General features: G+C 45.9%; 1 protein-coding gene across 1 annotated transcript in view; it reads left to right on the plus strand.

The window, feature by feature from the left end:
• The first annotated feature begins 5672 nt into the window (after positions 1–5672).
• The window catches only part of QSOX1 (quiescin sulfhydryl oxidase 1), an 85251-nt gene continuing 73877 nt past the window's right edge, over positions 5673–17046 (plus strand). Inside the window, exon 1 of the mRNA XM_028732416.2 lies at positions 5673–6082. Coding sequence (XP_028588249.2) covers positions 5794–6082 — 289 coding nt within the window. The 5' untranslated portion in view covers positions 5673–5793. The remainder of the gene's footprint in view (positions 6083–17046) is intronic.

Genomic DNA, 17046 nt, shown 5'->3' on the forward strand with positions numbered 1-17046 from the left:
CCCTTTGATTCTTAATGCTTTGGTAAAAGTGGCCGTAAGTTCCTTGCGAGGTGTCCTTGCCCTCAATTGCTCACCGTCGATGCGCTGGCTGTCTTCATTCTTATTCACATGTGCCATAGCTTTTCAGTTTTGCATTCATCAGCAGTGATTTGTCTTATGTAAAAAAAAAAATTCTTTGCCTCCGGCATAAGTGGTGGGAAATAATCTTTATTTTAATTATTATTGCTCCATTGATGTGTGTCTCATCTGCATTTTTGGGAAAACATTGCCCCCTGTAAAGGAAGTAATCATGTACTGGAGACAGACAGGTACAATTTGCCGTCTTCCTTCTGGGAATTTACTTTATTAGCTTCCTTGAGCTGGCCTTTACCCTTTTGGCCTGGTCATGTGTTGCCTCACAGATCCCAGTTGCTTGTTGCTACAATTCCCAAACTGAATACAGTCATACTTCGGGTTACAGACGCTTCAGGTTGCATTTTTTCGGGTTAAAAAGGTAAAGGTAAAGGTACCTCTGCCCGTATGGGCCAGTCTTGACAGACTCTAGGGTTGTGCGCCCATCTCACTCAAGAGGCCGGGGGCCAGCGCTGTCCGGAGACACTTCCGGGTCACGTGGCCAGTGTGACAAAGCTGCTCTGGCGAGCCAGCGCAGCACACACGGAAACGCCATTTACCTTCCTGCTGGTAAGCGGTCCCTATTTATCTACTTGCACCCGGGAGTGCTTTCGAACTGCTAGGTTGGCAGGCGCTGGGACCGAACAACGGGAGCGCACCCCGCCGCGGGGATTCGAACCGCCGACCTTTCGATCGGCAAGCCCTACGGACCGCCAAAACCCAGAAGTACCGGAATGGGTTACTTCCGGGTTTCGGGGATCACGCTAAATCGCGCTTTGCGATTTCTGCGCTTTGCTGGGTGACCTTGGGCCAGTCACACTTCTCTGAAGTCTCTCAGCCCCACTCACCTGACAGAGTGTTTGTTGTGGGGGAGGAAGGGAAAGGAGAATGTTAGCTGCTTTGAGACTCCTTAAAGGGAGTGAAAGGCGGGATATCAAATCCAAACTCCTCCTCTTCTTCTAATGTATTCAGGTGAGCAAAGCTTATTTTAAATATAACATGGAGTTCTGTGCCCACTGTGTTTTGTTTCACTCTGAAAAACATACAGTCTCTGGTATTGCTGTCAGCTAGATTGCTGCATGGGCATGGCCGGCTGCAGTGGGAAAGTAAAAAACTTTAACTGTCCATCTGGAATGTTGCCCAGGTGTGCTGCACATTGCCATGGAGCAGATTATGGGCAGCAGATGCTGCAGCCAGCAGGAGCCAACGAGAAACAGCAGTTGCATTTAAAGCGATCTTTGAATGAGTAAACCCAGTCATGAGTCTTTTTTGTGCTTCACTCCAAAATAATAAGAATGCTTAGCACTGATATAGTCCATATACAGTGGTACTTGGGTTACAGACGCTTCAGGTTACATACGCTTCAGGTTACAGACTCTGCTAACCCAGAAATAGTACCTCAGGTTAAGAACTTTGCTTCAGGATGAGAACAGAAATTGCGCGGTGGCGGCACGGCAGCAGCAGGAGGCCCCATTAGCTAAAGTGGTACCTCAGGTTAGGAACAGTTTCAGGTTAAGAACGGACCTCCAGAATGAATTAAGTTCTTAACTCGAGGTACCACTGCATAGAGTGCTGAAAGAGCTTCACCTTCATGATGCTACAACAGTATTGTATAGGCCAGAAGCATTATCCATGCATTGCAGATCATAGAAGTGGGGAAGGGAGGATAAGGGGCTGAGGCTGGCAGTGTCTTGCCCAAGGGGGGAAACGACTGAATGTTGCTAAAATAATGCTGTGGGCAGAGGTCTCCTTTCAAGTATGTACAACAGGTACCCTTTCTGAGCATGTAATCCTCAGAGCCCATGATTGACACCTACCCACAAGCAAAGCCCAGGAATAGGGAGTGTGTGGGGTGTGTGTGTGTGCACACTTTACCAGGTCCCCACCTCCAAGGGGTTTGGCTTGGACCACAAAGGGGAAAAACTACAGTAGTAGTAGTACAGTCATACCTCGGGATAAATATGCTTCAGGATAAGTATTTTCGGGTTGCGCTCCATGGTGACCTGGAAGTAACGGAGCATGTTACTTCCGGGTTTCGCCGTTCGCGCATGCGCTCAAAATGACATCACGCGCATGCGCGGAAGTGGCAAAATGTGACCCGCGCACGCACAGTCGCGCCTTACGTTCTGTCCAGGATGCAAACGGCGCTCTGGAACAGATCCCATTCGCATCCCGAGGTACCACTGTAGTAGTAGTAGTAATAATACAATGGAACCTCGGGTTATGTACCGTCCTCCTTATGAACACTTCAGGTAACGAGCTCTGCTAACCCGGAGGTAGATGCTCCTGATTGTGAACTTTGCCCCGGGATGCGAGCGGAAGTCACGCAGCAGCAGCAGGAGGCCCCATTAGCGAAAGCGGGCCTCATGTTAAGAATGGTTTGGGGTTAAGAATGGACCTCCGGGACGAATTAAGTTCGTAACTGGAGGTACCACTGTAAGAATAATAACAATTAATTATTCTGGGCGGCTTCCAACAAAATATTAAAAACACAACAAAACATCAAACATTAAAAACTTCCCTAAACAGGGCTGCCTTCAGATGTCTTCTAAAAGTCAGATAGTTGTTTATTTCCTTGACATCTGATCGGAGGGCGTTCCACAGGGCAGGCATCACTACCAAGAAGGCCCTCTACACTGTAGCTTGTGTCTGGGGATGCTTATTCAAAGGATTTCCCTGCATCTGTGTTCTTGTGGGGAGGGTGTCTCCAGCGACATTTGTAAGAGTCAATCAGAAGAGTACAAGTAACATACAGTGGTACCTTGGTTTGCAACCGTTTTGGATTACAACGACGTCAAACCCTGAAGTGTGTGTCCCTTTTTTTGGATTACACCCCCCCCTTTTTTTTAAGCCCCATTGGAGAAAGCGCACCTTGGGTTACAACCTGTTTTGGTTTATAACTGGACCTCTGGAACGTATTATGGTTGTAAACCAAGGTATCACTGTACTGCAAAATAAGCAGCCAGCCCTGGCCCTGGCCCTCCCCTGGAAGAAAGAGGAAGAGAGTATTTGCACAGGAAACTTGCTTGACAGGCAAGAAAGAAGCGTTGCTCAGCCATGAGACTAGACAGGACGGCTCTCAGATCAGGTGTGACTTCCCAGAAAGCAGCTCCTCTTTGCAAATGAAGCGTTGCCCCTGCCTTAGGTATAAAAGTACCCAAGCCTACGATACAGAATAACGCCAAGGGTGATTGTGGGGACCCAGGGCAGTTGCTTCCTCCATGTGTTTCAGGCCCTCTACTGATTATTCCTCAGGACCTTGGGCCCTCCAGATGTTCACAGAATTGTAGAATTGGAAGGGACCTCGAGGGTCATCCATTCCAACCCCCTGCAATGCGGGAATATTTCATGCAATGTGGGGCTCAAACCCACAGCCCTGAGATTAAGAGTCGCATTCTCTACCAACTGAGCTAGCCTGGGCTGTTGCTGAACAACAACTCCCACCAGCTGTACAGAGAACAATCAAGGGCCAAGGCTGATGGGAGTTGTAGTTCAGTAACATCTGGGGGCCCAAGTTTCCCTACATCTGTTAGGTAAGGAAAGTGCTGGATAAATCTACTGCTGGGCAAAAAGTACATCATGCTCTGCAGAGAGGGAAGCACTGTGATGTACTTTAAACTATGCAGTTGGATCCTGTCCAGTGTATATTCCCATGGGAGGGATAAGAGAGCAAGAAGAACAAACAGACTGTGTTTTGTCCCTTGCAACCAAGAGACAGGTACTTTATACTCGCTTGGTTTTTATTCTGGAGCTGTGGACCCATAAGGCAAGCACAAGAGATGACTATAGTTTGGCCTGCAACAGCATCAGTTAACCACACAGGTGCAGCTCAGGTAAACTGTAGAAAAAGCTGGACAGGACTTGCAAAAGAGCAAAAAGAAGAAAAGTAAAGGAAGCTGTTGGCACCTGTCTGTCTCAAGAGACAATACAGGTCACCTTTGGGGGTGAAGCATCAAAGTGACCTCCCTGGCACAAAAGCATATGGAGGTCCTCCTGGGCTGCCCAGAAGACAAGACCTCTTGGCCTCGCAGATGTGGTCCAAAGGAAAGCAGAACAACAGGACTGGCACCAGCTTGGCTGCAGGAGTTGCTGGAAGGAGGCCTGCAAGGCATCATTGAGCCATTTTAGAGACTCCACTCCAGACTTGTGTTGTGTTTACTCCTTAGTCCTTTCTTCTCCAGATATCCCGCAAGGCAGCAGAGGTTTATGATCAGAGTTGTCCTTCTCCTAGATGGGCTGCCTTCCCAGGTGGAGGAGCCCCACCTGCCCCTCTAGCAGACTTTCTCAACCTGGGGGTCCCCAGATGTTTTTGGACTACAACTCCCATCACCTCTAGCTAGCAAGGCCAGAGCTCGGGGATGATGGGAGTTGTAGTCCAACATCTGGGAACCCATAGGTTGATAACCACTGCACGGTCTACAGCATGTGCCGAAACTGCCCTCTTGACCGTTGAACCCTCTACAGTGGTACCTCTGGTTATGTACTTAATTTGTTCCGGAGGTCCGTTCTTAACCTGAAACTGTTCTTAACCTGAAGCACCACTTTAGCTAATGGGGCCTCCTGCTGCCGCCGCGCGATTTCTGTTCTCATCCTGAAGTGAAGTTCTTAACCCGAGGTAATATTTCTGGGTTAGCGGAGTCTGTAACCTGAAGCGTATGTTAACCCGAGGTACAACTGTATTGGTCTTGTGTACTCAATCTGACCAAATCTGTCTTTGCATGCTTGGCAAGTCCATATCTCACTCTGGGTTTAATACCCATCGCTACCTTCACCTGCTTCATCCGGCCAGTCGAAGCCATTTCCCAGCTCCTAGGAGCCACAGGAGCTGAGTGCAGGGTGGGGACCGAAGGTGGAGAAAAACGACCCCAGAAGGAGCCTAACATGTCCTCCACTACCAGAGGAGCTACCCGTCCCATAAGTAATTGTTGTTTAGTCATTTAGTCAATTGTTGTTTAGTCATTGGAGGTCTTCCAAGGCCTCCCGCAGTTTGGTCAAACTCATGCTGGTAGCTTCGAGAGCACTGTCCCTCCATCTCGTCCTCTGTCATCCCCTTCTCCTTGTGCCCTCCATCTTTCCCAACATCAGGGTCTTTTCCAGGGAGTCTTCTCTTCTCATGAGGTGGCCAAAGTATTGGAGCCTCAGCTTCAGGATCTGTCCTTCCAGTGAGCACTCAGGGCTGATTTCCTTAAGAATGGAGAGGTTTGATCTTCTTGCAGGCCATGGGACCCTCAAGAGTCTCCTCCAGCACCAGAATTCAAAACCCCGTAAGTAATAGGGGCCCTGAATTCTGCGTTTCCCCTCGTTTCTTCTCGAGCTCGCTTTCATTTCCTCTCCGCTCGCCAGTCCGATCACCCGCACGCTTTACGCAGGAGCCAGCCCGCTTTAGCCTATGGGATTTCTCTCCGCGCGCTTCGCCCCGCTCTCGCCTCGCAGGCGCGGAGAGGGAGGCGGCGCCGGAGGCCGGCCGTGCGCGCTGGGCTTCCGCACGTGCGCTGCGCCGGGGCGGTTCTCCGGGCGTTTGGGCGGCGCGGAGGCGGCGCTGGCTGGCCGTGCTCCGCCCGCGGCTCCTCCTCCTCCTGCGAGAGGCCGACGGACTTGTCGGCCGGGCGGCGGGCACTGGGCACTGGACGGGCTCCTGGCCGTGCGCCGCATCGTGCCCTTCCTCGCGTCTCGCTGCTCACCATGCCCAAGCGGCTCTCCCGGGCCCGGCCGGGGCTGCCGGCTGCCGGCGCCTTGCTCGCCGCCTCCTCCTTCCGGCTGTGGCTGCTGCTGCTGTTGCTGCCCGTGCCCGGGGCGCTCGGCGTCGGCCTCTACACTCCCGACGACCCGCTGGTGGTGTTCTCGGCGGATACCCTGGAGCGCAGCATCTTCAACTCCAGCAGCGCCTGGGTGGTCGAGTTTTACGCGTCCTGGTGCGGCCACTGCATCCACTTCGCCCCCACCTGGAAAGCGCTGGCCAACGACATCCAAGGTAAGGACGGCGACTTGGTTGCCGGAAGGGTGGTGGGACACCTGTCGGTGATGGCTGAGTGGGAAGGAAGGGCACTCTGCACGAGCTCAGAGGCGCGCTTTCTCTTGATGCGCGCTGCCCGGTGATGGTTCTTGGAGAGGACTTGGAGACGCAGAGAAGCCGCTTGCTGATGCCCCTCTCCCTGGGGGCGCCGGCCCTTCTCCCCGTGACGTGGGAACTCCGTTGCGTTTTTATTTGCATTTAAGCCTCCCCTATTTGGGCAGTTAGCCCTCGAATCGGTTTGCGCCTCTTGCAGCGCGCGCGCAAGCAAACCTCGCGGTGCGCAAGAGCGCCGACTTCCTGGTGCGGTTTTCCCCTTCTGCCTCCCTGCTCACTTCTGATTCTCCCCTTCTGCGCCCACCCAGGATCGAACTGGCAACGTTGACTGGAGAGACGCGGCTCTTCCAAAATATTCAAGGCTTCTCTCTTCTCCTGACGTGCTTGATAAAACTTTTTTTTAAAATATAATTTTTTATTAGTTTTTTTTAAACATATCATTTTCAACAGTAATTAACCATACTTTTACATCTTATTCAAATTTTTGACTTCCATCAATCCTGTCTGAAAATTTTCCAATCTAATCTCTCAGTATACATTTCTTATCTTCCCTGTTACATTTCAAACTCTTAACCAATATCTCTATCTTTTTCTACTTTGTTACACTTCATATATTTCTCCTTACAAATCTTCTTGTAGTCCTACTAGCGTAATTTGTTGATTACAGTTGCTCTTCAAATAATTCATATACTTCTTCCAATCTTCTGTAAATCTCCGGTCCCGCAGGTTTCGAATCCTTCCTGTCATTTTGTCCGATTCTGCATAGTCCATTAATTTCGTCTGCCATTCTTCTTTCGTTGGAAACATTCTTCTTGTTTCCATTTCTGGGCTAACAATACTCTTGCCGTGCTTGATAAAACTTAAGCAGAGTAGAAACCCGTAAGCGGTGGGAACGGAAGTCGAGATTCACTTTTGGAGAGGAGCAAGGAAGAGCGAATGGTGAGGGCAGGCAGCCTTTTAATACGAATTGGGTGCCTCCACTTCCCCCAGCAGTTGGGACAAAGCAGGAACATGACCAGAGAGAGGCCCTGCATGTGGCCAACTTTCCCCCTTTCTCCCTTTACTGCTCCCTTGTTGTTCAGCAACGGCCCAGGCTAGCTCAGTTGGTAGAGAATGTGACTCTTAATCTCAGGGTTGTGGGTTTGAGACCCACATTGTATGAAATATTCCCGCAATGCAGGGGGTTGGACTGGATGACCCTTGAGGTCCCTTCCAACTCTACAATCCTGTGAACATCTGGAGGGCCCAAGATCCTGAAGAATAATCAGTAGAGGGCCTGGAACACATGGAGGAAGCAACTGCCCTGGGTCCCCACAGTCACCCTGGCATTGCCATTACAGTGGTACCTCGGGTTACACATACGCTTCAGGTTACAGACTCCGTTAACCCAGAAATAGTGCTTCAGGTTAAGAACTTTGCTTCAGGAGCAGAACAGAAATCGTGCTCTGGCGGCGCGGCAGCAGCAGGAGGCCCCATTAGCTAAAGTGGTGCTTCGGGTTAAGAACAGTTTCAGGTTAAGTACGGACCTCCGGAACGAATTAAGTATTTAACACGAGGTACCACTGTATTCTGTATTGTGGGCTTGTGGGCTTTTATATCTAAGGCAGGGAGTTTGAGAGAGAGAGAGAAAGAGGATGTCACACGCTTCTTTCTTGCCTGTCAAGCGAGTTTCCTGTGCAAATGCTCTCTTCCTCTGTCTGCTCTTAGGAATACTTTTTTTTTTTTTTTTGGCCAACAACTGTATCCCCTCACCTCTCTCTGTTGTGTAGATTTCTGCCCTTGTGGGCATATGTCCCCATGAACTTTGTGTTGCACTTCTGTTTTCCTTGGGGCTGATTCCGCTCTCCTCCTGGTGGCAGATAAGCTGCTTAGGTATTTCAGTGTTTCCTCCTCCTCCCATTGTCCTGTCAGTTTCTGTGTATCTTTTTACATCTCTACAGAAAGCACAGGGAGGATGCTGCGTTTAATGACCAGGATCTTATCAAAACTACCGCAAGGCCTCTTGCCGGCTGCTAGCCTAGCTTACATGGCTTTCAACGGGCGTGAGACTAAATGTAGGGAGGACCAGTGTGTCATGGGCTACATGGAGCGCCAAGGTTCCGGGTTCAAGTCCTGCTTGTGGACTTCCTGGAAGCGGCTGGTTGGCTTGCTGTAGGAAACAAGATGCTGAACCAGGTAGACTTTTGATCCAGCAGAGCTATTTCTGCCCTGCCAGGGCTTGCAGTTCATTTCTCTGCAACCCAGAACCGCTCTTGCTGTTCCTGTGTGCAACTAACAGCAACTGGATCCTTCAGCAATAGCTGATTTAATGCCGCCAGGCAGCTGTGAACATGTACCAGTGCTGGTGCTATTACTAGAAGCAAATATAAAGTTAAAGTTAAAGATGTTGATGGACTCCAACTCCTAGCATCTCTTGTGCTTGGTCAGTGCTTGGAGCCAGTGTGGTGTAGTGGTTAAGAGCGGTGGACTCGTAATCTGGGGAACCGGGTTTGCGTCTCCGTTCTTCCACCTGCAGCTGCTGGGTGACCTTGGGCTAGTCACACTTCTCTGAAGTCTCTCAGCCCCTCTCACCGCACAGAGTGTTTGTTGTGGGGGAGGAAGGGAAAGGAGAATGTTAGCCGCTTTGAGACTCCTTCGGGTAGTGATAAAGCGGGATATCAAATCCAAACTCTTCTTCTTCTTCTTCTTCTTCTTGGTCATGCTGGTTGGGCCTGGTGGGAGTTGGAGTTCTTTTAATTATTATTTTAATTAAAAATTTAATTTTTTTTAAAATAAAAACATTTTTTTAATAATAAAAAGGTTTAACTGAACAACATACAATTAAAATAAAAAGTGGAAACCCCCCAAAAGGTATGTTATGACATTATAAGAGTTAACAATTGCAATTCCATATATACATATCTAATGCACAGGTGTTATTCTTTTCCAAATACATATATATTTATAATCTATTGTATTTTGTATAAATACATTCCAGATATCATTATATTTCTCCATGCAAAGTCTACGTTATCTACAAGCAATCCGTTCATAAGTTGCAAGTGTGATCATATCCATTGATTAAATGGAGCTGTGCCCTTATCCCCCCCAATCTTCATTATTATTTTATTTACGATTTTCAGTTTTATACATTTCAATGATTTTGCAATCATGTTAACATTTCAAAACTCGACTTCCTCCTTTCTGCGGTTCCTTAATTAAAAAAATTTTTTCCCTGCATATTCCAGTTTAACTTAATTTACTCATTTATTCATCTACTTTAAATATATATGCTCTTATAAAACTGCAGGTTATTACAATAATCCTGCCAATGTTCTTATCTGTTTACAGTTTATTCGTAAATATTCAACAAACCATTTCCATTCTTTTATAGAAAGTTTGTTATCTTGATTTCTAATTTTTTCGGTAAGTTTCTCCATTTCTGCATATTCCACAAGTTTTTGTATGCATTCTTCTTTCACCGGGACTTTTTCTTTTCATTTTTGGATAACATTATTGTCGCTGTAGTTGCATACATGAATAAATTTCTATACAGTTTGGGTAGTTCTGTCCGTATTATTCCCAAAAGGAAAGCTTCAGGGTTGTTTTTTACAAACGTTATTTTAAACATCTTTTTCATTTCATTATATATCATTTCCCAGTAAGCTTTAAGCTTACTACAAGACCACTACATATAATAAAAAGAACCTTCTTTCTCTTTACATTGGAGCTGTACCCTTATCTTTCCAGGGCATCATTATCCGTCTAAGAAACCATTTACGTTGTCCAGTTGTCAGCTTCCAAATAGTAGATGTGCAGTTCAGAAGATTTCTTTCCCTCTGAAAAGACTCTTTTGAACTCTGAAAATACCTCTGAAAACACTGACATGCAACATCTGGAGGTTAAATTAATGGAAGCAGCTGCAACCCCAGCAAGGAGTTAATGAAAGCAATGCAGCTACCTAAATGCCAATTACCTACTAGGTCAGGAGTCAGCAAACTGGGCTGGTGTCTCCAGCACCGATCGCGTGGCGGGCCGGAGGGTGGGGGAGCGCGTGTCCATACACACTATTTCCAGCGCACTTCTGGGTCAGAGAAACACCGGAAATAGCTTGTGTGCATGTGCACGGGCCTCCTCTGACCCGGATGTGCACCAGAAATAACGCTTGCGCATGTGCACAAGCTATTTCCGGTGCTCCTCCGACCTGGAAGTGGGCAGCCGCGCAGCGCAGCACCGGTAAGAGCGGGCGGCGGCAGTACTTTATTGGAAGGAGAAAAATAATCATTTCCTTAATAACAATTTAAACAATTTATTTAACTAAAGCAAATAACATTATAGAATATGTATCAATGTTTGTTAACTGATGTGGTTAAACTTTTTTTTTTAACCAACTTAGACTGAGTTTTAGCACACATGAAAAACTTAGAACAAATCCTTGTCTCCTGATGAATAGCTTTTGGACTTTAATGTAACTTAAATAGAAAACTATGTTTAGAAAGATTTCCCCCCCAAAAGCATTTTATTTTAAAAATCTGATTTAAAAACAAAAACAAAAAACATTTTAAATAAAAAAAAATCTGTTGGGGTTTTTTTATTAAAAAAATCACTGATTTTTATCTACCCTGCTTTCCACAAACAATTCTCCTGAGCTGCTTGTATAACATTTCTGCATCTAAAGAGATGGGTATTTGTCTCAGGAAGCTGCAGCCAACCAAAAGTTCCTTGAGGGGGGGAAAGCACATGCGTGTTTATTTATGATCAAGCACTGGCCATTGGCCACGATCCCCATGGATATTCTCCAATCTTGTGTTCCTTCCCTGCAGCTTCTTTGCCATGTTTCTTGTGTTGTGTTGTGTTGTGTTGTGTTGTGTTGTGTTGTGTTGTGTTGCTGCGTTGTTGTGCTGCTTTGGTGTGATTCAATATGGCTAGAGCAGGAGAGCTTTCAACATGTACACGTATTTATTATTAGCATTATCCATATGCGCAACTGCAATTTAAACCTAATGACGACACCTCATAACAAACGTAGCTAATTTAATTCATCCCAACGTATCAGGCAACTCCCAGTTTATGCGGGGGTTACGTTCCGGCGCACCGTACATTTACATGAAATCACGTATATTTGAAACACCATCGGAGAAGCCTGTGGACGAAGCCTGTGGAGCTAAAGCTCCGGAAACCCCTGAAAAGCCAGTTTAGGAAATCAGTGGCACAACAGTTAGTGCCGGGGCTCCTGGGGTTGCACTTGCAAAGGTTCGTGGGATTGCTAAGCACAATTTCCATCCTTTCTGGGCTCTCTTAGGGCCGTTTGTGCTGTTTTAAAAGTCATTTCCAGGCTCGAGACGATATGTGCATCGATTGGACGCGCATCAGTTGGTCTTTGCCTCTTATATAGCCAGATATACCATAGCTATATTAAAATGGAAAGCGTAATGCTGGCGGTCAACAAAAGAAGTTTAAAGACTGTCTCAAGGCAAATTGTAAAAAAAATGTAGTATAAACACCAACAACTGGGAAACACTGGCCTGTGAGCGCTCCAATTGGAGAACAGCCTTTACCAAAGGTGTCGTGGGTTTTGAAGACACTTGAACTCAGGACGCAAGGGAGAAACACGCTTGGCAAACCTCACCATGATCAACTCCCGCCCGGAAACCAATGTCCCCACTGTGGAAGGACGTGTGGATCCAGAATTGGCCTCCACAGTCACTTACGGACTCATTGTTAAAACCGTGTTTATGGAAGACAATCTTACTTGGCAAAGAAAGAAGCAGATATATCGATGGACTTAGAACTTTTATAGTTGCCGTGTGATTATTTCTACAGGATAGGGTTAAACTGCATCATATATTCTCTTTGAGTTATGACTTCATTAATTTAATGTGCGACACTGGATTCTTCCTGCTGTACTATTTCTGTTTTTGACTGCCATTCCTTTCCCTAAGCTAGTTGGGTGGTTCTTACTTGTGTTTCAGTAAGTGAGTGCGTTTGGCTTTGCGGTTTGCAGTCTATTGTGTCTCTTGTCATATCATATCAAGGTGTCTTCGCCACAATCCTTTTCCTCTTGTACTGAAACTCCTGTCTGGATTCAGCATGTATCCGGAGACAGTTGGTGCTTGCAGGTTCTCTAGTGAATCAGTAGCCAAGGTGCAAGAAATGCGTTTGGCTTATTTGACTATCTGTCAACATACGTTATTATTCACAGTCAATGAACTTTCCCAAAACATCTATCTTTGACAGCCCGTTCCCAGGTTCAAGACGATAGAAATTTATCTTTCTTTACTCTCTCTCTTGCAGGCTTGAACAATTTAAGATTCCCCCCCCCCCTTCTCCTGCTTCCAAGAAATGCATTTGGATGTGATGGAAGCATCCGGTAGTGATCTATGGAAGGGTTGTGCATTTCTGTCTATGGAAGTGTGCAAACCTAACCACAGTTTTGGCTTCTGTGTGTCATTTGATTGAAACCGTGGTATCTGTTCATATCTTGAAACTTTTGGATCCAATGCCCTATATGCCCTATACATTTAAAGCAGGATCCTACCGTTTTTCACGGGAACTGTAGTTTGTTCAGGATCCTAAGCATTGTTAGAAAACCCCTATTCAACTCGCACAGCTACAACTCCCAGGGTTCCCTGTGAAGAGGGATTGATTCTTCAGCCGCGCTGTTTAAAGTGGCATGATCCTGCCTTTAATATTGTATATTGCAGATGGGGCCCAATTGTCTTGTACAATTCCCAGAGAGGTATTGTTATTGGGCAGCTTGTGAACTGAATGAATGTGATCAGATCTTGAATTCAAATCCTGACATGATCTCACTCGCTGATCTCAGGCAAGCCACTGTGTCTCAGCCTCAGTTTCCCCTCCACCATCCTGATTTCTGTATGGAGAAAATATTGACATACCATGCGTTACTGAGATAAAAAAATACGGCACATGCTTTGGAGAAAAGCAGTTGATTGCTCTGGTCAGGAGTGAGAGACCAGGGGCTAAAGTTTGCTATTGTTATGCACAAATTCTAAAAGTGAGAGGTGCAGGATTCTGTCTTGGGGCTGGGCTATTCCCTTATCTCTGCTAATCTGAGATAGCAGAGATTCCAGACTAAAAGCAAATGGGAGATTATAGCCCCCCCCCCCCAAAAAGAGGGCAGTAGATGGATGAAGGTTGAAAATAATCATGTAATGCTAAGCAGAATTACGCCCCCCCCCATTTTTAAATGGGGCTCCTTCCTCAGACTGTTGAACGAAATAAATTGTTTGGTGTGACTTCTTGTTCAATCCCTTCCCGTATGAAAATTAAAGGCGATATGATCGCATCTACTGTAAAGTCATATACATAGTTGCATGAAACGTATTATTGTTGCTTTAGGCTATCACCAAAAAAAAAAAAAAAGACAACCACATTTTCTTTGGGATTTTTCTTGCTCTGTCTAAAGTGATTAACTACTGTCATATGACAGATGCGTCAACTCTTGCCAAAAAAAACACCTATCTGGAAGTTTGTGAAATGTTTACAGTGACGATAGAAGTTAGATCAGCTGTTCTAACCTTACAGGTTAGATGATAGGTCATCCACTGTTAACACGTAGTAAATAAAAAAAGGTCAGTCCTGGACTTCTAGGAGCAACCAGTTCTTCTTGTTTGATTAAAGCAGGCAGAAGATTCAGCTTGTCTAGAACACTGATTATTTAGGGCCAGTTTGCGCATTCACCCCTATCAAATGGGAATGGACTTCCTGAATTGAATTTCAGGCTGCAGATTAGGACATTTGACGTTTAACACACACACACACACACACACACACACACACGTGGGGCTACCTTTGAAGGTGACCCGGAAACTACAATTAATCCAGAATGCGGCAGCTAGACTGGTGGCTGGGAGTGGCCGTCGAGACCATATAACACTGGTCCTCAAAGACCTGCATTGGCTCCCAGTACGTTTCCAAGCACAATTCAAAGTGTTGGTGCTGACCTTGAAAGCCTTAAATGGCCTTGACCCAGTATACCTGAAGGAGCATCTCCACCCCCATTGTCCACTGAGGTCCTGCTCCGAGGGCCTTCTGGCAGTTCCCTCACTGCGAGAAGCTAAGCTACAGGGAACCAGGCAGAGGGCCTTCTCGGTGGTGGCGCCCGCCCTATGGAGCGCCCTCCCATCAGATGTCAAAATAACATCTAAATAAGACATCTAAAGAAAGAAAGAAAGAAAGAAAGAAAGAAAGAAAGAAAGAAAGAAAGAAAGAAAGACATCTAAATAAGACATCTGAAGGCAGCCCTGTTCAGGGAAGTTTTTGGTACAAATAATAAATTACTATTACTAGTACTCTCTTCACATAAGGCTGCCTCCTTATGTGATGCTCACTATATGCAGGCTGAATAGATCATTGGATTGGATTGGATTGATCTTTATTGCGGCCATTGGCCCGTCACACGACAGTTTCCCATACCAACATAATGTACTTGAACCTCCAAATTTAAAACCGTCAAAACTTACAAAAAACAGACAAGAACCAAAGCAGAACAAAAACAAAAGACCAACATCATACATTACAATAAATTTGTAACATAAACATCACCCTCAGCTCATAAATTAATAGAAGACATCAGTGGTGATATCACCTAGTTACATCCTAAAACATAGGTCATGGTTTAAAGGGATTTTCCGAGCCGCACAGGAGTCCGTTTCTCTTCTTTAGGGATAGGACGCTGATCAAGAATCTGGCAACCGTGAGTGATCTTAGGGGGTCATCATCATTTAATAGATATCTCAGTTTTGCTTCATTCGTATCATCGGCAATTCCCTTTAGATATTGAGCAAGAAACTTGCTCCTGGCCGATGAGTGAAAAGCACAATCAAGAATTATGTGATGCAACGATTCCGGTGCCCCACAATTACAATCACATAAGAGCGATATCTGTCCATTGGAGAATCTATTTCTCAGCACGTTCGCTGAATAGATCATATTTTCTAAAGGGGACGCTCACCAGAGGCCTGAATTGCTATAGTCCAGAAAAAGGTTTTACTGTTGGACTCTGCAGAATGCTTGAACCAGCTGGTGCAGGCCTAGAGGAGGATTATTACTTCGGTATGCCTCCTTGTGTTTCTGGCTGGTGTAGGGATCAGCAGGGTGGCCCCTATATTTTCCAGCACCCCATTTACATAGCCTATGAGGGCCAGTTCGTGTAGTGGCCTGGTGTGTTCAGTTCTGCCCATACTGTGTGTGCTAAACCTCTCCCTAACGAAATGGGCTTTGGCACACGGAAGTTTTTGTTTCAATAAATGCGTTAGCTTTCGCAATGTTGTACACCTCTCCTCAGGCTGACCTTAAAGGTTATTTAAGGGGGTCGACAATTCTGAGCTAGGTGGCTCAATGGTCTGATAAGGCAAAATCTTAAGATGGAAGATTGGATGCATACACATTTCAAACCAAATTTAAGCTGAGTTGGCAAACTTCCACCAGATTTCCACCCCAGTCGTGCAAATAATTATTCCTAATGGTTCCCCTCCCTGCTCTGTTTGACGGTGCTGTTCTCTTTCTGCGTTGACAGTAGCCATCCATACTATATTCCCAATTCCATCTGTACTGGTACAGCTGCTGCCTTGGTTCTGTCTTTATTTGTGGTTTAAATAAACCACAACCAACCTCTCTGCCTTGTGGCCTAGAAGTCTTCCCTTGAACCACGATACTCTCATATAAATTGGTCTACTTGTGCTTCTGAGCTGAAAGTCCTGATTCAGTTCATTAATTTTAATCAATTCGACTTGTACCACACTTAACTCTGAGCAGAACGACTCCGTCTTAGACCGATGCTGCAATTAAAACACGTGCCATTATACACGTTGTATCCAGGCTGTTTCTTTTTACAAGGCTGCACTGCAACCACATTACTTTTTATCTGTGCAACCTCATAGCCTTCGGGTCCCTGCTTCATGATTAGTTATGTGTTTTGGGTATGCTGCAGCTAGCAGTTTTATGCACTCTTGGGATTAAAAAAAACCCTTTTATAGAATTCCCTTGAAATTCTTTCTTGCTGTTGCCACCTGGGATTATAGTTTGGAGTGTTTTTCCAGTGCAGTTGCATACGTTTTTACTCTTTTCATGTTTGTTGTGTTTCCAAATGGAAGCAACCACCATGGCTATGAATTCTGCAGCCAGGGAATACCGTATTTTTTGCTTATAAGACTCACTTTTTCCCTCCTAAAAAGTAAGGGGAAATGTGCGTGCGTCTTATGGAGCGAATGCAGGCTGCGCAGCTATCCCAGAAGCCAGAAGAGCAAGAGGGATCGCTGCTTTCACTGCGCAGAGATCCCTCTTGCTGTTCTGGCTTCTGAGATTCAGAATATTTTTTTTCTTGTTTTCCTCTTCCAAAAACTAGGTGCGCCTTGTGGTCTGGTGCGTCTTATACAGCGAAAAATATGGTGTGTTGTGTGTGCAACATTGAAGCACCCTGTGTGCCCAGGACAGTCTCACACACTTCCTTAAGGCTACATCTCCACTTCATATCCTGCCATTCTTTGGTTTGGATATGTGCACAGAATACTTTCCACCCATATATACTTTTCTTACGGGTTCGACTCTATTTCCAAGATTCGAACACATATATATTTTTGCTTTTAAATTCTTGTCAACTTGGTTTAAAGCAGTCACGACTGCAGTGAAGCAGCCAAAGTTCAGTCATTTATCATTACGCATTTTGACACACACACCCTGGCTTTGCACAACAAGGATCTACCAATAAAAGAAATGGGATAGATTATTCACTGTGGATGAAAGAGAGCCTTTTCCTCTTGGACAACGAACGTGTGTTTGAACGTTGCAGGCGGAGCCATTGTACTTTGCCGGTCAAAAACCACTTGCTCTCGGACGCATCTTTCCCAACTCTTCCTGTCCTTTAT

The sequence above is a fragment of the Podarcis muralis genome, chromosome 5 (assembly GCF_964188315.1).
Source record: "Podarcis muralis chromosome 5, rPodMur119.hap1.1, whole genome shotgun sequence".
NCBI lineage: Eukaryota > Metazoa > Chordata > Lepidosauria > Squamata > Lacertidae > Podarcis > Podarcis muralis.